At 47.7% G+C, this 20,489-nt stretch overlaps 1 protein-coding gene across 1 annotated transcript in view; it reads left to right on the top strand.

Moving 5' to 3' along the window:
* The window catches only part of pepd (peptidase D), a 180,574-nt gene that overhangs the window by 139,651 nt on the left and 20,434 nt on the right, over positions 1–20,489 (top strand). The window contains exon 12 of the mRNA XM_068049026.1: positions 879–1,027. Coding sequence (XP_067905127.1) covers positions 879–1,027 — 149 coding nt within the window. The remainder of the gene's footprint in view (positions 1–878; positions 1,028–20,489) is intronic.

Raw genomic sequence — 20,489 nt, 5'->3', positions numbered from 1 at the left:
TTGTTCCAGCCACTTGTTCCTCCCCCAACAGTCCAAAGTAAATTACTGGTGTTCAGCACCCACCTCCAGACAAAGCCTTGTTTCCAACAAAAAAAGAATGTCACTTTCTTCTCTTTTAAAGGTGATTGTTGTTGGAGTTTTCCTCTGCTTGTTTGTAGAAGCTCTCCCTTGCTCAGTGTAGCACCTCTCTCCACCTCTGCAACCTCCAACTGCCACCAGCACTGTCAGCTGCACCTCGTTGATGCACTCAGGCTCCCAAATCAGTGGGCAGCCAATCCCAGTGCTGTACCTGTCCTGGGAGTGTTTGATGGGGACAGTGTAGAGGGAGCTTTACTCTGTATTTAACCCCCGTGCTGTACCTGTCCTGGGAGTGTTTGATGGGGACAGTGTAGAGGGAGCTTTACTCTGTATCTAACCCCGTGCTGTACCTGTCCTGGGAGTGTTTGATGGGACAGTGTAGAGGGAGCTTTACTCTGTATCTAACCCCATGCTGTACCTGTCCTGGGAGTGTTTGATGGGACAGTGTAGAGGGAGCTTTACTCTGTATCTAACCCCATGCTGTACCTGTCCTGGGAGTGTTTGATGGGACAGTGTATAGGGAGCTTTACTCTGTATCTAACCCCGTGCTGTACCTGTCCTGGGAGTGTTTGTGGGACAGTGTAGAGGGAGCTTTACTCTGTATCTAACCCCGTGCTGTACCTGTCCTGGGAGTGTTTGTGGGACAGTGTAGAGGGAGCTTTACTCTATCTAATCCTGTGCTGTACCTGATCTGGGATGGTTAATTGTCACTGTATTTAGCTCCTGCTGTGTGTAGGCCTGTGGATGAGCACTGGGCTATGTGATCATCTTTTATTAATATATTGATTTAATATTTTCAGCCTCTTCGATATGGGTGGCGAATATTATTGCTATGGCTCTGACATCACCTGCTCATTTCCAGCCAATGGCAGATTCACTGCTGACCAGCGAGACATCTACCAGGCTGTTCTGAAAGCCTCGCGAGCAGTGATGAGTGCTGTCAGACCAGGTATGAAACCCCCACTCTTTTTGCCCTCACATTTGCTTCTCCTCTCACCCCAGCTCTTCTGCCCTCCCCTCCACTCGCCTTGTCCTCCCCCACTCTCTCCTCTCCCCCTCTTTAATTGACACTGTTGTCAGTGTTCCTCCAGAGTCGTCTCTCTTCCTTTTAAGCTCCCAGTCCTTTGTCCTGTAGCCTCCTGAATCTTCACTCTTCACGCCATCTCCCAGTGTAACTCCTTTGTTCCCTGGACCATGACTCCCTGCCCTGTCCCCAGTGAGCTCCTGCTCTTTCGCAGCCTGCAGGCTTTCAAACCCAAGCTTCATTTTATTGAATCTCACTTCTGACTCACCCTATCCTGCACTGTGGCTGAGCAATCCATTTCTGCATTTAAAAAATACTTTTATTTTGTTAGTATGTAGGTTTGCAACTTATTTTTATATAGCGCCTTCAACGTAGTAAAACGCCCAAGGTGTTTCACAGGAATGTTCTCAAACTGAACGTTACAGAGCCACAAATTGATATATTAGGGAAGTTAATCAAAAACTTGCTTAGAGGTAGGTTTTAAGCAGGAATCTTAAAGGAGAAAAGAGCTGGAGAGGTTCAGGGAGGGAATTCTGAAGCTTAGGGCCCGGGCTACTGTAGGCACAGCTGCCAATGCTGAAACGATGGAAATCAGGGAATGCAGAGATCTCTGGGTTGTGGAGTAAATTCTGATGTATGGTCACATGTCGGGCATTTGCTTTTGTTGTAACTCTTGAACACCAGGCTTTGTCCAGTTGGGTTAGTGTCAACCTCAAACCACAGCCTTCAGGCGCTAAGCAGCCACTCTGTGTGGGGGTTACAAGGCACGGGAACAAACTGGCTCTCTAGCTGGGGGCCGTGCTGTACCTACCCTGGGGTGTGTTGCAGCCTGTGGGTGGACGGCTTATAATTAAAGCAGAACCTGAGCTCTTCCCCACCCAAAAAACGAGACCCACCCACCACCCAGACACACATTGAAAGCCCCAGACCCCTAATCCCACACTCGATTCTTCACAAAAGGAATCTTACCAATAGACTGCCTAACTGAAGACCAATTAATTGCCTGTAAATGTTATCTCTGTGACTGGAATTTAGGAGAATTTTGATTCATTGATTTCATCCAAGCGGAACAAAAGCTGTGGGTTTTTTAAGGTAAATTCTAGAAACAACTTGTACACTGCCTGAAAGGGCGGTGGAAGCCGATTCACTCGTAACTTTCAAAGGGGAATTGGATATATAGTTCAAAATGAAATATCTGCAGGGCTATGGGGAAAGAGCGGGGGAGTGAGACTAATTGGAAAGCTCTTTCAAAGAGACGGCATAGGCATGATGGGCCGAATGGCAGCCTCCTTTGCTGTATAATTCTATGGATTTTATTTGAATAAAATGAATTTTGATTTATACTTTCCAGCGGATGTTTTATTTTCAGTCTCATGTCGGTGTCAAATTGTAAATGCAGACAGGGCAGAGGGTCTGGAAGGTGTTGTGTATCTGTGTGCACACTGTAAATGTGCTCTGGCCAGGATTTCTCCAGTTGCACATGAATGGTCTGCTGGCTAGAGGAATGCTTCACTTCCCCGTTTGTATTGTAGTTCCCTGAGTCCGAGCAGGATTATTACCCCAGGCCCAGGGGCCACCGCTGCTTAAAGTGACTTTTGTTTCAACTTGAGTCTCCTGAAATTGAATAAGCTGACACAATGAGCCAGCGACTGTCCTTGTGCATCTGATAAGTTCAGCTTCATGAGATATGGAGGGGCAGAAGAGAGGGACAGACAATAACTAAGATGTAACCTCACTTTTGCCCTTCAACCTTCAGTGCTTTTGTCAGGACACCCACCTGAGTCTTCTGGCAGGGCCACAAGAGTCTGGACATTTTTCACAACTTTTTCAGTCCCTCAGATTGCGTACTCTCACCTGCCCAGGGCCCAGGTTCAGAGTCAGACTCTAGGCAAATGCAGCCCTTGCCCCAACTGCCTTAATTAGAGGTTTATTCAGTTGGTTGGTGAACGGCAGCGTGGAAACCTCGTGTAGGATGAGCTCAGAGATCCAAATAACTTATTTTCTTCTTTCTTTAACGTGGCTCCCCATAACCCTTTGACCAATCGCAGGGTATCTGACATAAACCAGGCCAGTTTAGCACAGACAGCAGTGCCTCCCCAGGATTGTAAAGCTCCAGTGTTTCCTATCCATGCAAAATGCTTTTGTCACTTAACAAACGTGCAACGTACAAAAGACGTTCAGTCAAAAGGTTTAATCTGTGCTGTTTCAGTTCAGTGATGTGTGCCAATAGCAGAACACTTGCTTTGGGTGTTTTTATATTGCAGTTCACTGCTGTTGCGACTGGTTTACTTTGAGCATTCTTTTTGTGAATCTGCTTGCATCTTAGCAAATCAAGAGGTCGAACTTGCAAGGCCTCATTTTCAATGACTCTAAATTCCAATTAAAGGGCTGGATTATAGCGAGATGGCACGCAACATGACCAAGACTGCCATTTCTGATTTGTAAGGAACAATTTAAATGTAGTTTTGCTTGGCCTTTTGATGTTTTGTTCCTAGCTGCAAAGTAAAGGTCTGTGTGCATTTATTGAACAAGGAAGTGCTCTCCATATTTCTCCCTGAGCTCCCTACATTTCTTTCCCTGACTCTTTAACAGGTTTGCCTTTTGCAGACAGTTTTGCAAAATTTTCAAGTCTGAGCTGGATAGATTTTTGATGGGAAAGGGTTTCAACAGCATCAACATCGCCCCGTTAACATAATAACACATGCCAAGGTGCTTCACAGGAGCATCATAAAACAAAATGAGACACTGGGCCACATAAGGAGATAGGTCAGATGACCCAAAGCTTGGTCAAAGTGGTAGGTTTTAAGGAGTGCCTTAAAGGAGGAAAGCAAGGTGGAGAAGTGTAGGGAGGGTTTTCTAGCGCTTAGGACCGAGGTAGTTGAAGGCACGGCCGCCAATGGTGGAGGGATTAAAATCAGAGATTCTCGAGAGGCCTGAATTAGAGGAGCGTAGGTATCTTGGAGGTTGTGGGGCTGGAGGAGATTACAGAGATCGGGAGGGGCGAAGCTGTGGATGGATTTGAAAACAAGGATGAGAATTTTAAAATCAAGACATTGCTTGACCGGGAGCCAATGCAGGTCAGTGAGCACAGGGGTGATAGAGGAATGGGACTGGATGCGAGTTAAGACACAGGCAACAGAGTTTTGGATGACCTTGTGTTTACGAAGGTAGAATATCGGAGACCAGCCAGGAGTGCGTTGGAATAGTCAAGTCGAGAGGTAACAAAGGCATGAATGAAGATTTCAGCAGCAGATGGGCTGAGATGGGGCGAAGTTGGGCAATGTTAGAGATGGAAATAGGCGGTCTTAGTGATGTGGTCAGAAGTGTTGCCGGGAGAGGAATGGGAGTCAGTAGCAAGGGAACAGAGTTTGGAGCATAGACTGAAAACAATGGTTTCAGTCTTTCCAGTATGTAATTGGAGAAAATTTCAGCTCATCCAGTACTGGATATTGGATAAGCAGTCTTATAATTTAGAGACAGTGAAGGAGTTGAGAGGTGGTGGTGAGGTAGAGCTGAGTGTCATCAGCATACATGTGAAAACTAACACTGTGCTTTCGGATGATGTCGCCCGAGGGACAGCATGTAGATGAGAAATAGGAGGGGACTGAGGATAGATCCTTGGGGGACACCAGAGGTAATGGTGTGGGAGCAGGAGGAGAAGACATTGCAAGTGATTTGTTGGCTATAATTAGATTGATAAGAATGGAAACGGTGAGAAAGATTGATCTCATATATACATGTGCAGGCAGATTTTAAAAATGTTTGCACTAAACTGATAGTTATCATCTGTACTTAATAGGTATCAGGATGTGTTGTGTACAGAACCGTGTTTGACAACTGCACCAGCTGCAACTTGCTCAGTTTATTTGAGGAGAAAGCTGAGATGGTCATTTGTGACCTAGCAATGTTTGGACATTATATAACTGAGGGTCATTTTTCTGGTGTCGGTAGAGGTGCTGCTGTCACTCATCTTGTACCTGTGCCTGGTTCCCATAGAGATGCCACCCCGTTTCCTAGGATTTAGAATTTCAGTGCAGAAGGAGGCCATTCAGTCCATCATGCCTGTGTCAGCTCTCTGAAAAAGCTATCCAGTTATTTCTGCTTCCACTTGCTCTTTTCACATAGTCCTGCAAATTTCTCCTTTTCAAGTATTTATCCAGTTTCCTTTGTAAAGTTACTATTGAATCTGCTTCCACTGTCCTTTCAGGCAGTGCATTCCAGATGATAAATTGCTGCATAAAAAAACATTCTTGCATCCCATTTGATTCTTCTAATGATCTTAAATATGTGTCTTCTGACAGTGGAAATAGTTTCTCTATATTTACTGAATCAAAACATTTCCATTTTGAACACTTGTATTAAATCTCCCCTCTCTGCTCTGTGAAGAACAATCCCACTTTGTCTAGACTCTCCACTGGGAATGGAACTAAAATAACTCTTCAGTAAAATAGATCAGACTTAGATTTCTGCAGCACTTCATCACATCCCAAAGCTCTTTGCATCTAATGAGTTACCTTTGGCTGTTCTTTTAAGTAAGGAAAGTATGAAGCCAATTCTAATACACAGCAAGGACCCACAAACTGCATATGTTAATGTCATATTGGTGATAGTGTTTGAGGGACAAATGTTGACCAGAACATTGGGAACGCTGGCCTGATTTTAGAATGCTGCCATGGATCTTTCACGTCCACCTGAGCGGGCACACTGCCTCAGTTTAATGTCTCATCCGAGGAATAGAACTAAACTGTCGTGTCAGCTGCGATTGTGGAGTGGGCCTTGAAACTGTAATCTCGGACTCAGATTCCTAAAGTAATTGTAGTATCAGCTGTGGCTCGGTAGGTAGCATTCTCAGCTCTGAGCCAAACGGTTGTGGGTTCAAGTCCCCCTCAAGACTTGAGCATATAATCCAGTTTGACATTTGTGCAGTATTGAGGGAGTACGGCACTTCAGAGGAGCCGCCTTTCAGGTGTGACATTAAACCAAGGCCCCAGCTGCTTTATCAGGTGGACTTAAAAGATCACATTGCACTACTTTGAAGACGAGCAGGGGAGTCAGTCATTTACGGTACAGCAGGTGGCCATTCAGCCCACCCATCCATACTGGGATATTTATATTGACCAATATTTATCCCTCAACCAACATCATTGAAACAGGTTATAAGGTTGTCTATTTCATTGTTTTTGGGATCGTATTGTGCACAAATTGGCTGCCAAAGTGCTTCATTGACAGTAACGTGTTTTGGGACGTCATGAGGTTGCGAAAGGCACTACATAAATGCACAGATACGATGGACCAAATGGCCGCCTATGACTCTACAAGATTTTTCTTATTCCAGGTGACTATATTTTGATTTCTGTTGGATAAAATAGTTTGAGTCGAAAGCTGACATATTTGGACTGCTGCTTTTCTACTTCACCCCAAGCAAGAACTGAGCCATTTCTTCCCTGCTCCTTCTCCCCCCACCCCCACCCCCCAAGGCGACTGCTCATGTAATTCTCTGTTTGGGGTTCCATTCTCGGGTGGGAGCCAAACTGACAGCACACGGTTCCACAGCTGGTTTGGCCCAGCAAATCTCCTGTGGACTCGGTGTGACACTTCTCAAAACCGCTTTCGGTTTAAATTCTTCCAGGCTGAGATGATCTCCATTAATACAGTTTGGAGTTGGGACTTGGAACCCTGCAGGTTTTGTTGAGTACCAAACACACTTGTAGATTTTTACATTTTCATCCTTGTTTTCGAATCCCTCCATGGCCTCGCCCCTCCCTATCTCCGAGATCGCTGTGCCCTCCAAGTCTGGCCTCTTGCACATCCCCAATTTTAATCATTCCACCACTGCTAGCCGGCCCTTCAACTGCCTGGGCCTAAGCTCTGGAATTCCCTCCCTAAACCTCTTCGCCTCTCTACCTCTCTCTCCTTTGTCACTCCTTAAAACCTACTTCTTTGACCAAGCTTTTAGTCACCTGTCCTAACATCTCCTATCTACCTCTGTCAAATGTTTGTCTGATTACATTCCTTGGAACATTTTACTATGTTCAAGGTTTTATATAAATACAAGTTGTTAGATTTCTTCACTGAGCTCTGAGGACAGGGAGGAGTCTGTTGACATACTAACATTGTGAATGGGGTATGAAGCTGGATTGCGAACATCAGAGCAACTTCATTCACTTTTCCAATTCTCACTGGGGGAAGAGAAGGATCCTAGTTGGGAACTTTGCCTTGTTTATAAATATTTTTTCTGTTCCAGCACAGAGATTTGATTGAGTATCTCCTGCTTATAAGTTCTCCACTCAACCTCATTTAAGGATGTCTCTATGCTGGCTGGGAGACGTAGCCTCTATATAAACACATGTGCATGTCCTGATCAGCTCTGGCCTCCGCTGCATCTGCTGTTGAGTAGTTCTGTAAAGCCTTGCTTAACCGAGCTGCTAACTTTGAAGTGTTCTCTCCGAAGGTCTGCATCGTTCCTCAGGCTTCTACTACTCCTTGCCCAAGGAGACATTCATTGTGCGACCTTAAACATAGAGCGTTGGTGAACTGTTCCTTTATATGGCAGCTGAGCTGGATTCTGTCGTCAGCTGATGCGTTCCTGCGCACTTCAGACAGCGAGTAGGAGCCCCTCGCTGACACTTTTTAATACAAATGTACATTTTCCTGTGCTTAGCCCTGGGGAGCTCCTAGGACTAACATTAACCAGTGAGCTACAGTAACATTGGTTAACTTTCGTTTAGTATCTCAAGTTGGCAGGCAGCTGGGAACAGTGCAGACTCATCAGCAGATTATGTTGTGGACATGCTTCTCTGAGGCCAAGTGTCTGAAGTCCAAGGGTAGTGTAATGCAGCATTGTATACTGTGGCTGTCACCAAGATATAATCAGTCTATAAATTGGTACTCTGAGCTGAATTAAGTGTGTCATATTGTAGCAGAGTTTGAGTGTCTACTGGCTGAGACTGGAGCTGTCACTGCGATCTCTCTGCCGGACAGACTTTAAACATCAAAACTTGTCAGCAGCACATCCTCTAACTGCTGATTGACTTGTGCTTTAATTACATTTTAAATAGTGCTGCTCAGTGTTAGAAGGCAAACATGAATAATGTTCCAGATTCGAGAAACACAAGCTAATTCATCTTTTATCTCTTCTAAACTTTGGCAAAATGGAATTTAAAACAAATGAATATAATTGGGCGGTGGAATTACAGGACAGTTAGAGACCATTCAGGACTCTTACCTTCCCTGTCGCCCCTCAGCTTGCATACTGAGGTTCAAAGCTCTAAGCTTTGAGCACATAAGAACTTAAAAAAAAAAACAGAAGCAGGAGTTGACCATTCGGCCCCTCAAGCCTGCTCCACAATTCAATAAGATCATGGCTGATCATCTCAACTCCACCTTCCCACACAATCCCCATATCCCATGATACCCAAAAGTCTATTGATCTCTGTCCTGAATACGCAATGACTGAGCATCCAAAGTCCTCCGGAGCAGAGAATTACAAAGATTCACAACCTTCTGAGTGAAGAAACTTTTCCTCATCTCAGTCCTAAATGGCCGATCCCTTATCCTGAAACTATTCCCCTAATTCTAGACTCTCCAGACAGGGGTAACAGCCTCTCAGCAGCTACCCTGCCAAGCCCTTTATAAATTTTATACGTTTCAATGAGATAGCCACTCAATCTATGAAATGCTAGAGATTGCAATCTCCTCAATTTCACCTCATAGAATGGCCCTCTCATCCCAGGAGTCAATCGAGTGAACCTTTGCACTCCCTCTAAGGCAAGTATATCCTTCCTTAGGTAAGGAAACCAAAACTATACAAAGTACTCCAGGAGGGGTCTCGCCAAGATCCTATAGAATTGAGGCAAAACTTCTTTCTTCTTGTATTCCAAACCCCTTGCAATGAAGGATAACAGCCTTCCTAATTACTTGATGTACCAGCATGTTTTACTATTTACTAGTGTCTCACCTTTTTAAAAAAAAAAATTCTTTGCTTCTATTCTTTCTACCAAAGTGGATAATTTCAAACTTACCCACCTTATTCTTCATCTGCCACCCTCTTGCCCAGTCGCTCAACCATTCTATATCCTTTGCAACCTCTTTACATCCTCCTCACAGCTTACTTTCCCATCTAGCTTTATATCAGCAAACTTTGATACTTTACACTCAATCTCCTCATCTAAGTCATTAATATGGAGTGTAAATAACTGAGGCCCAAGTACTGATCCTTGCAGCACTCCACTGCCTTATACCCTGCCACCCTGAAAATGATCCGTTTATTCCTACTTTCTGTTTTCTGTCTGTTAACCAATCTTCAATCCCATGAGCCCTAATCTTGTGTAATAACCTCCTGTGTGGCACCTTATCGAATTCCTTTTGGAAATCCAAATATCCTGCATCCACTGATTTCCCCTTTATCCATTCTGCTAGTTACATTCTCAAAAAACTCTTAATAGATTTGTCAAATAAGCTTTCCCTTTCATAAAGCCCTGTTGACTTTGCCTATTTATATTGTGATTTTCTAAGTTACCACTTCCTTAATAATAGATTCTAGCATTTTCCCTACTGCTGATGTCAGGCTAACTGACCTGTGGTTCCCTGTTTTCTCTCCCTCCTTTCTTGAATAGCAGGGTTATGTTTGCTAACTTCAAATCCATAGAATCTAGGGAATTCTGAAAGATCAAAACCATTGCATCCACTGCCTCTGCAGCCACTTCTTTTAGAACTCTAGGTGTACACCATCAGGTCCTGGGGATTTGTCAGCTTTTACTCCGATTAATTTCTCCAGTACTTTTTCTTTACTGTCATTGATTACTGGGGAGACTGGACTAGTAATTCAGAGGTCCAGGCTAATGCCCTGGGGACACTGGTTCAAATCCCACCATGCAGCTGGCCCATCGTGACCATGCCGGCCATCAAGCACCTATCTATTCTAATCCCATATTCCAGCACTTGGCCCGTAGCCTTGTATGCTATGACATTTCAAGTGTTCATCTAAATACTTCTTAAATGTTGTGAGGGTTCCTGCCTCTACCACCCCTTCAGGCAGTGTGTTCCAGATTCCAACTACCCTCTGGGTGAAAAGATTTCTCCTCAAATCCCCTCTAAACCCCCTGCCCCTTACCTTAAAATATGCCCCCTGGTTATTGACACCTCTGCTAAGGGAAAAAGGTTTCTTCCTATCTTCAATGCCCCTCATAATTTTGTATACCTCAATCAGGTTCTCCTTCAGCCTTCTCTGTTCCAGAGAAAACAACCCTAGCCTAACCAGTCTCCCCCACCAACCCCCCCCCCCCCCCCACCCCCGCCCCATAGCTGAAATGTTCCAGCCCACGCAACATCCTGGTGAATCTCCTCTGCACCCTCTCCAGTACAATCACATCCTTCCTATATTGTGGTGCCCAGAACTGTACACAGTACTCCAGCTGTGGCCTAACCAGTGTTTTATACAGCTCCATCATAACCTCCCTGCTCTTATATTCTATGCCTCGGCTAATAAAGGCAAGTATCTCATATGCCTTCCTAACCACCTTATCTACCTGTGCTGCTGCCTTCAGTGATCTATGGACAAATACACAAGGTCCCTCTGACCCTCTGTACTTCCTAGGGTCCTACCATCCATTGTATATTCCCTTGCCTTGTTAGTCCTCCCAAAATCACCTCACGCTTCTCCGGATTAAATTCCATTTGCCACTGCACTGCCCATCTTACCAGCCCATCTATATCATCCTGTTATCCATTTCTTCCTCACTACTTACGACGCCACCAATTTTCATGTCATCTGTGAACTTACTGATCATACCTCCTATATTCACAGCTAAATCATTCATGTACACTACAAACAACAAGGGTCCCAGCACCGATCCCTGTGGTATACCACTGGTCACAGGCTTCCAATCGCAAAAACAACCCTCGACCATTACCCTCTGCCTCCTGCCAGTAAGCCAGTTTTTGATCCAAATTGCCCTGGATCCCATGGGCTCTTACCTTCTTGACCAATCTCCCATGCGGGACCTTATCAAAAGCCTTACTGAAGTCCATGTATACTACATCCACTGCTTTACACTCATCTACTCAGTCACCTCGAAAAATTCAATCAAATTTATTAGGCACGATCTCCCCTGACAAAGCCATGCTGACTACCCCTGATTAATTCCTGCCTCTGAGTGGAGTTTAATCCTGTCCCTCAGAATTTTTTCCAATAGTTTCCCTACCACTGATTAATTAATACAAAGTCTGGAATTGAAAGCTAGCCTCAGTAATGGTGCCCAGAAACTATCAACAATTGTCATAAAAACCCATCTGGTTCACTAATGCCCTTTAGGCAAGGAAATCTGACATCCTTACCGGGTCTGGCCTACATGTGACTCCAGACCCACAGCAATATGGCTGACTCTTAACTGCCCTCTGAAATGGTTTCGCAAGCCACTCAGTATCAAGGGCAATTAGGAGTGGACAACAAATGCTGGCCTTGCCAGCGATGCCCCACATCCCATGAAAGAATAAAAAAAAACTTCGGCCACATTTTGTACGTAGAGGCATTTACTAATTTCACTCTTGGAAGGTCTGGCTCTAATCTTTAGACTCTGTCCCCTAGCTCTAGACTCCCCAACCAGTGGACATAGTTTCTCTCTATCTACTCTATCTGTTTTCCTTCATATTTTGAAAACTTTGATCACCCCTCACTCTCATTAGCCCCTTGGTTCCCCACAATTTCAGATATGTTCTTTGTTTCCGACTATGAATACAAAATATTTGCTAAACCTCTCTGCCATTTTCTTATTTCCCATTATAATTTCTCCTTCCATAGTAAACCTATGTTTACTTTTGCTAATCTCTTCCTTTTTGCAAACTTATAAAAGCTCTCATCTCTTTTTTTGCATCCTGATCTGAGTTGATATTGTGGCCCTTTGCAATATTAAGCAGAGAATCCACCTACCCTGCCACAGTTGAGGTGTGAACGTTAAAGACTCTGCAATGTCTTTATGAACCATGTCAGCCTGGGCTCCTGATCAACACCATCAAAAAAAAAAGCAAAATACTGCAGATGCTGGAAATCTGAAATAAAAATAAGAAATGCTGGAAATACTCAGCAGGTCTGGCAGCATCTGTGGAAAGAGAAGCAGAGTTAACGTTTCAGGTCAGTGACCCTTCATCAGAACTGGCAGAGCCAGAAATGTAGTAGGTTTTAAGCAAGTAAAACCGGGGTTAGGCAAGACATAACAAAAGAGAAGGTTTTGATAGGACAAGGTCACAGAATAACTGACCAGAAGGTCATGGAGCAAAGGCAAACGGTATGTTAATGGTGTGCTGAAAGATAAAGCATTAGTACAGAGAGGGTGTTAATGGACAGAAAACTGAACAGCCTGGCCCCAAGCACAAACATGAAAAAAAACAGTGGGTAGGCACAGTATAAACCAACTAAAATAAAATAAACACATAAAGGAAAAAAATAACTAAAAATAAAAAGGGGAGCCTGTCATGCTCTGAAATGATTGAACTCAATGTTCAGTCCGGCAGGCTGTAGTGTGCCTAATCGGTAAATGAGATGCTGTTCCTCGAGCTTGCGTTGATGTTCACTGGAACACTACAGCAATCCCAGGACAGAGATGTGAGCAGGAGAGCAGGGGGGAGTGTTGAAATGGCCAGTAACCGGAAACTCAGGGTCCTGCTTTCGGACTGAGCAGAGGTGTCCGCAAAGCGGTCACCAAGTCTGCGTTTGGTCTCCCCAATGTGGAGGAGACCACATTATGAGCAGCGAATACAGTATACTGCATTGAAAGAAGTACGAGTAAATCACTGCTTCACCTGAAAGGAGTGTTTGGGGCCTTGGATAGTGAGGAGAGAGGAGGTAAAAGGGCAGGGGAAGGTGTTGTGGGAAGGGGATGAAGTGATGGGGGCAATGGAGGAGTGGACTAGGATGTCGCAGAGGGAACGATCCCTTTGGAACGCTGGCGGGAGGGGAGGGGAAGATGTGTTTGGTAGTGGCATCACGCTGGAGGTGGAGGAAATAGCGGAGGATGATCCTCTGGATGTGGGGGCTGGTGGGGTGGAAAGTGAGGACAAGGGGAACCCTGTCGCAGTTCTGGGAGGGAGGGGAAGGGGTGAGGGTAGAGGTGTGGTAAATGGGTTGGACACAGTTGGCCCTGTCAACCACATTGGGGGGGGAATCCTCGGTTCCACCCTTTTCTCACCTTTACATGGTTCATCTCCGACACTTGGAAAAGTTGACAAAAAGTGTTTAGTTTAGTTTAGAGATACAGCACTGAAACAGGCCCTTCGGCCCACCGAGTCTGTGCTGACCATCAACCACCCATTTATACTAATCCTACACTAATCCCATATTCCTACCACATCCCCACCTGTCCCTATATTTCCCTGCGACCTACCTATACTAGGGGCAATTTATAATGGCCAATTTACCTACCAACCTGCAAGTCTTTTGGCATGTGGGAGGAAACCGGAGCACTCGGAGAAAACCCAAGCAGACACAGGGAGAACTTGCAAACTCCACACAGGCAGTACCCAGAATTGAACCCGGGTCGCTGGAGCTGTGAGGCTGCGGTGCTAACCACTGTGCCGCCAAAAAGTGTCTGTAGAATTAAGATTTTTAACATATTACCAGTTGGTCTATTGTGTTGTTCATAGGGGCTTTGAGACCAATAGCAGTATTTATGTCACAGGGTGAGAGGGCAGAAAAAGGGTAATGGACCCAGTAAAGGGATGGGAGACAGAGAACTCCTGATCTTTTGACTTTGTCCCTACTTGGGGAATACTCCCAGGAGCTTTTCCCAATGGCTGCAAAATTCAGCCAGTAGGGGGAAGGCGTAAAAACATGTGGGAGTTGAGACCTACATATTACAACCAGTGGATATAGAAAGTCCTGTATATGCATTGGCTGTGGAGGGAGGGGGATTGACAAACCTCATTAAACTGCTTTATTTTACAGCATGTAAACTTACAAATCCCCAATTGTCATCAGATTCACTCAGGTCAGTACATATGATCTAGTTTCACAATGACACAAAGTAAAGAAGATAGATTGCCTTATGTGACTCGAACAAGGGAGCTTCTAGCGATCTCTAGCATTTCTAAACTCTTAACAAACCCTACTGCTCTTGCACCTTTTGTGTTTCCCAGACACACACTCCCAGCCTCTCTCTCATTTCTATTCACAAATTCCAAGGGCTTTTTAATACAATGGACATGATAACCTTCATGCATCTTTACTACTGCACAAGTCGATGAATCATATAACATTTAATCTGGAGAAAGCATCCTGTGTTTAGCATAGTAATCACCTTTTATCTAAGTACCCTTTCTCTTAAACTCATTGTACTTGTTTACCACTATGCTACCATACCCTTTTTTTTAATGTTACTGGGCTCATAATCCAGAGGCCTAGACTAATGATCTGGTGACATGAGGTCAAATCCCACCATGGCAGCTGGGAAATTTAATTTCAATAAATTAAATAAATCTGGAATGAAAAGCTAGTCTCAGTAATGGTGACCATAAACTACCAGATTGTTGTAAAACCCCATCTGGTTCTCTAATGTCCTTCAGAGAAGGAATCGACTGTCCTTACCCGGTCTTGCCTATGAGACTCCAGACCCACAGCAATGTGGTTGACTCTTAACTGCCCTGTGAATTGGCCTAGCAAGTCACTCAGTTGTACCTGACCTCTATGCTTTCAACATTCCAAGCAGCCGAGTCATCAACACCTCCTCAAGGGCAATTAGGGATGGGCAACAAATGCTGACCTCGCCAGTGATGCCCACATCCTATGAAGGGAAAAAAAATCAAATCCTTTCTGTGGGGGAAAAGATCCTACATTGGGAGCCTCTGATAAGACCCCACCTCCTTTCCTGCGTCTTTGGGCTCAGTCTTGTGGCCAGATTACAGCATCAGTTAGGGGTAAATATTAACACTTTTCAAATGGGTTTTCCCATTGGTAAAGTCTTTGTAATCGGGTTGTTAAGACCACTGAAACTCCCAGCCCATCATAAACTAGCAATGCTTTGGTTGTAATAATGCTGTGACTGACACAGTGTAACCTCCTTGGTACTTGTGTCTCACTAACATGCTTTGTGAAATGAGTTTGCTGTGATATTAGATTCTTTCAGTGAGCTGAATGTTGGCTATTCCTCAGCTACTTTAGAACTTCCCTTCCACCCCAGAGACTTGAGCAATATTGAATGCTCCGCCCAACACCTGGGTCAATAATTTTTACCTTTACTTTTGGTATAGTTCACCCCCAGATTAACTAGTGAAAAGTGTAGGGTGTGAGAGGAAATTGTACAGGAGGGCAGCAGTTGAGGGGCCTTTGAGAAGAGTGGGCCGCAGTACTGGGGGGGGGGGGGGAAGCTTATACTAGAGAACCATCCACCAGTCCTTTCGTTGCATTCCTGCTTCTGAGGATTTTAGGAAGATGAGTTGCTTGTTGCTCCCGTTATCTCCACACACTCCTCCGCCGCTTGGTGCGGTTGCATGTTTAACATACTTACAGGCAATTAAAGGGGAGTTCAGTTTTCTCTAAATGCAAAGCTAGGTTAGAATGTGGAATTCTCTGCCACTGATTGTTGTTGAAGTGTAACAACTTGTATTTATATAAGCATTTTTAGCATAAAAGAATCCCAAGTAGTGTCTGTAAATTCTTCTAAAAGACTATCAGATAGTTGTGTGGGATAAGTTATATTGAGAGCAAACAGGGCAGTAAATCGATAGACCGAATTTAAAGAGCTAGCAACCTCACTGAATGCAATGGGCCGATTGCCTCTTTCTGTGCCATAGTTTGGTTGTAACTGTGAGGTTGTATTATTAATGAGTTTGTAACTGTTGGACTGCCTGGCTGCTGTCAACGCATAGGACGAACCTTCGAGTTCCAACATTCCCAGGAGTCAGCAGAGGATGTTTACATTATAAGGATTCTTTCTAGATGAGTGGTTGGTTGTTAACCCTTTGAGGACTGCAACAGTGTTTCTGTACCCCTTTAAAAAAACAAAGTCTCTCTCTCCTGATGCAATGTTAAAGAATTAAAGAATCCTTCCCCACTTGATGTAACTTCCTCCAGCCCTACAACACCACCCCCTCCCCCCCCCCCCCCCCCAACCTGCCGCGCGGTTCTGCACTCCTCTAACTCTGGCCTTTGCGAATCCCTGATTTCCTTTCCCCACCACCTTTGGCAGCCGCCAGAACTAAGCCTTCAGCCATCCAAGCACTGGATTTCCCTCTCTAAACCTGGCAACCTGTCCCATGTCCTTTATGTCTCTCCTCAAAACCTACCTGTTTGACAAGGGTTTTGGTCACCTGTCCTAATATATCTAGTTGTAGCTCGGTGTTCAGTCCTGTCAAGCACCATGGGATGGATGTTTTACTAAAGTTAAAGACTCTGCAGGATTGCAATTTACTGTTGCTGCATTATTTCATTGAGTGAGTGGTTAATCTCTGGAATGAGTCCTTCAGGAGATGGCGCAGACAGTATTAATTCATTCAAATGCAGATTAGATTTTTTCCCAGAAAATAACAAAAGAGAGCAAGGTGTATCAGGCCCGGTCGAGGCTGACTGGCCTGGTTGATGCTTGGGCTGCTACAGTTGGATTGGGGAGGGGGACATCCAGCCAGGATTCCCAGTCTCCGTTACTATCCAGTGCCTGGAGGGGGTGGAGCCTGGATGTGATGCAACTCACTACCTGCTAGGAGAAGGATCTGAACCGACATCTCAGGGTAACTTAGGATAGACAATAAATGCCCCCCGACATGGAGAAATGTTTTTACAAAGCTGGGCTTATGATGGCCACTTGGGTGAGGTACTGGAGGCCTGAGGCAAGAGAGAAAAATTGAAAAGGAGAAAAAAAGCATGATTTTCATGGCCGTCTTTATCAGTTGCCGGTGACACAGCTGATGAGGAGCAGAGGGGAGAGTAAACCTTGGGCTTTGGAGTGAAACATAGAAAATAGGGGCAGGAGTAGGCCATTCGGCCCTTCGAGCCTGCACCACCATTCAATACGATCATGGCTGATCATCCAAACTCAGTACCCTGTTCCCGCTTTCTCCCCATATCCCTTGATCCCTTTAGCCCCAAGAACAATATCTAACTCTTTCTTGAATATATTTAAGATGCAACATTCAATCAATGTCTTGAAACTAAGAGGATTGAACTTGTTGGTCAAAGCCTGGAAATGTATTGCAGCTTCAAACATGAACACAGCGCATTTGTAGCCGGTTTCAGCGTTTGTACGAGTTCCCCGTCACTCAGTGCGGGGAAAAGGGCATTGAAGTGGATGATCGGCCATGATTGTATTGAATGGTGAGGCAGGCTCGATGGGCTGAATGTCCTACTTCTGCTCCTATGTTTCTAGGAGGAGTTATCTCACTGCCGCTATTCAGCTACTGGCACAGTGCATAACAGTAGGAAATCTCCCCATCTGTTTCCAATCTCTCTCTTCCCATCCCCACCCACTCCCTCCCTCCTCACCCATTCTTCTGTACCCCTCCCCCCTCCTTAGCTATACTCCTACCTGCCTCTATCCCTTCCCATGACCCATCTTCCTTCCCCTCTATTCCAGTCCCATCCTCTCTCCGACTGTTGCTGTCCTCCCTCCATTTCATCAGAACATAGCAATTGCTCGAAAAAAGACCACATCCAGTTCTTCCCTCCACCATGCTGGACATTGCATAATCAAATAATAGTGGTGTAGTGTCTAATTACAGCGATCAATCTCTATCAATTAGTCTACAGCAGACGCAGGCATGAGGTGACGAGAACCCCCCAGTGATGGAGAGCTGGGGAAACCATGGACCCAAAGTCACCTATTTCTCCCGAGCTCGATCCACTCCATTCAGTACACTGTGTCTCAAATTACTCTCACAGTAGATCCCAAAATGTTATTTTTCTGGGGAAAAAAATCTAATTTGCATTTGAATGAATTAATTCATTACTTCCGCCATCTCCTGAAGGACCCAGTCCACAGATTAACCACTCGCTCAATGAAATAATAGCAGGAATAGGCCATTCGGCCCTTCGAGCCTGCTCTGCCATTCATTATGATCATAACTGATCATCCAAGTCAGTAACCTATAGAAAATGTTTCCACAGATTAATTATGAAGTTCCTTCCTCCTTCCCCTCCCCAGTCCCTCCAACCACCCCTCGCCACTTTATCTTCCCCTCCCAATCCTTCCCTCCATCCCCTTTCATTGCCCAGTTCCCTCCTACCCCCTCTCTCCACCTCCCTCCTACCCCCCTCCCCTTTCTCCACCTCCCTCCTACCCCCTCTCCCCTCTCTCCACTTTCTCCACCTCCCTCCTACCCCCCTCCCCTCTCTCCACCTCCCTCCTACCCCCCTCCCCTCTCTCCACCTCCCTCCTAACCCCCTCCACACTCTCCACCTCCCCCCTACCCCTCCCCTCTCTTCACCTCCCTCTTACCCCCCTCCCCTCTCTTCACCTCCCTCTTACCCCCCTCCCCTCTCTTCACCTCCCTCTTACCCCCCTCCCCTCTCTTCACCTCCCTCCTACCCCCCTCCCCTCTCTCCAACTTTCTTTCCTAACCCCCCCCTCCCCACCCCCCCTCCCCTCGCTCCACCTCCCTCCTACCCCCCCTCCCCTCGCTCCACCTCCCTCCTACCCCCCCTCCCCTCGCTCCACCTCCCTCCTACCCCCCTCCCCTCGCTCCACCTCCCTCCTACCCCCCTCCCCTCGCTCCACCTCCCTCCTACCCCCCCTCCCCTCGCTCCACCTCCCTCCTACCCCCCCTCCCCTCGCTCCACCTCCCTCCTACCCCCCTCCCTCCTACCCCCCTCCCCTCGCTCCACCTCCCTCCTACCCCCCCTCCCCTCGCTCCACCTCCCTCCTACCCCCCCTCCCCTCGCTCCACCTCCCTCCTACCCCCCTCCCCTCGCTCCACCTCCCTCCTACCCCCCTCCCCTCGCTCCACCTCCCTCCTACCCCCCTCCCCTCGCTCCACCTCCCTCCTACCCCCCTCCCCTCGCTCCACCTCCCTCCTACCCCCTCCCCTCGCTCCACCTCCCTCCTACCCCCCTCCCCTCGCTCCACCTCCCTCCTACCCCCCTCCCCTCGCTCCACCTCCCTCCTACCCCCCTCCCCTCGCTCCACCTCCCTCCTACCCCCCTCCCCTCGCTCCACCTCCCTCCTACCCCCCTCCCCTCGCTCCACCTCCCTCCTACCCCCCTCCCCTCGCTCCACCTCCCTCCTACGCCCTCCCCTCGCTCCACCTCCCTCCTACCCCCTCCCCTCGCTCCACCTCCCTCCTACCCCCTCCCCTCGCTCCACCTCCCTCCTACCCCCTCCCCTCGCTCCACCTCCCTCCTACCCCCTCCCCTCGCTCCACCTCCCTCCTACCCCCCTCCCCTCGCTCCACCTCCCTCCTACCCCCCCTCCCCTCGCTCCACCTCCCTCCTACCCCCCCTCCCCTCGCTCCACCTCCCTCCTACCCCCCCTCCCCTCGCTCCACCTCCCTCCTACCCCCCTCCCCTCGCTCCACCTCCCTCCTACCCCCCTCCCCTCGCTCCACCTCCCTCCTAACCCCCCTCCCTCCTACCCCCCTCCCCTCGCTCCACCTCCCTCCTACCCCCCTCCCCTCGCTCCACCTCCCTCCTACCCCCCTCCCCTCGCTCCACCTCCCTCCTACCCCCCTCCCCTCGCTCCACCTCCCTCCTACCCCCCTCCCCTCGCTCCACCTCCCTCCTACCCCCCTCCCCTCTCTCCACCTCCCTCCTACCCCCCTCCCCTCTCTCCACCTCCCTCCTACCCCCCTCCCCTCTCTCCACCTCCCTCCTACCCCCCTCCACCTCCCTCTCTCCACCTCCCTCTCTCCACCTCCCTCTCTCCACCTCCCTCTCTCCACCTCCCCCCCCTCTCTCCACCTCCCCCCCCTCTCTCCACCTCCCCCCCCTCTCTCCACCTCCCCCCCCTCTCTCCACCTCCCCCCCCTCTCTCCACCTCCCCCCTCTCTCTCCACCTCCCCCCTCTCTCTCCACCTCCCCCCTCTCTCTCCACCTCCCCCCTCTCTCTCCACCTCCCCCCTCTCTCTCCACCTCCCCCCTCTCTCTCCACCTCCCCCCTCTCTCTCCACCTCCCCCCTCTCTCTCCACCTCCCCCCTCTCTCTCCACCTCCCCCCTCTCTCTCCACCTCCCCCCTCTCTCTCCACCTCCCCCCTCTCCCTCCACCTCCCCCCTCTCCCTCCACCTCCCCCCTCTCCCTCCACCTCCCCCCTCTCCCTCCACCTCCCCCCTCTCCCTCCACCTCCCCCCTCTCCCTCCACCTCCCCCCTCTCCCTCCACCTCCCCCCTCTCCCTCCACCTCCCCCCTCTCCCTCCACCTCCCCCCTCTCTCTCCACCTCCCCCCTCTCTCTCCACCTCCCCCCTCTCTCTCCAC

This window comes from Heterodontus francisci, chromosome 17, assembly GCF_036365525.1.
Source record: "Heterodontus francisci isolate sHetFra1 chromosome 17, sHetFra1.hap1, whole genome shotgun sequence".
Classification (NCBI taxonomy): Eukaryota; Metazoa; Chordata; class Chondrichthyes; order Heterodontiformes; family Heterodontidae; genus Heterodontus; species Heterodontus francisci.
This window is presented reverse-complemented; position numbering and strand designations above follow the sequence as displayed.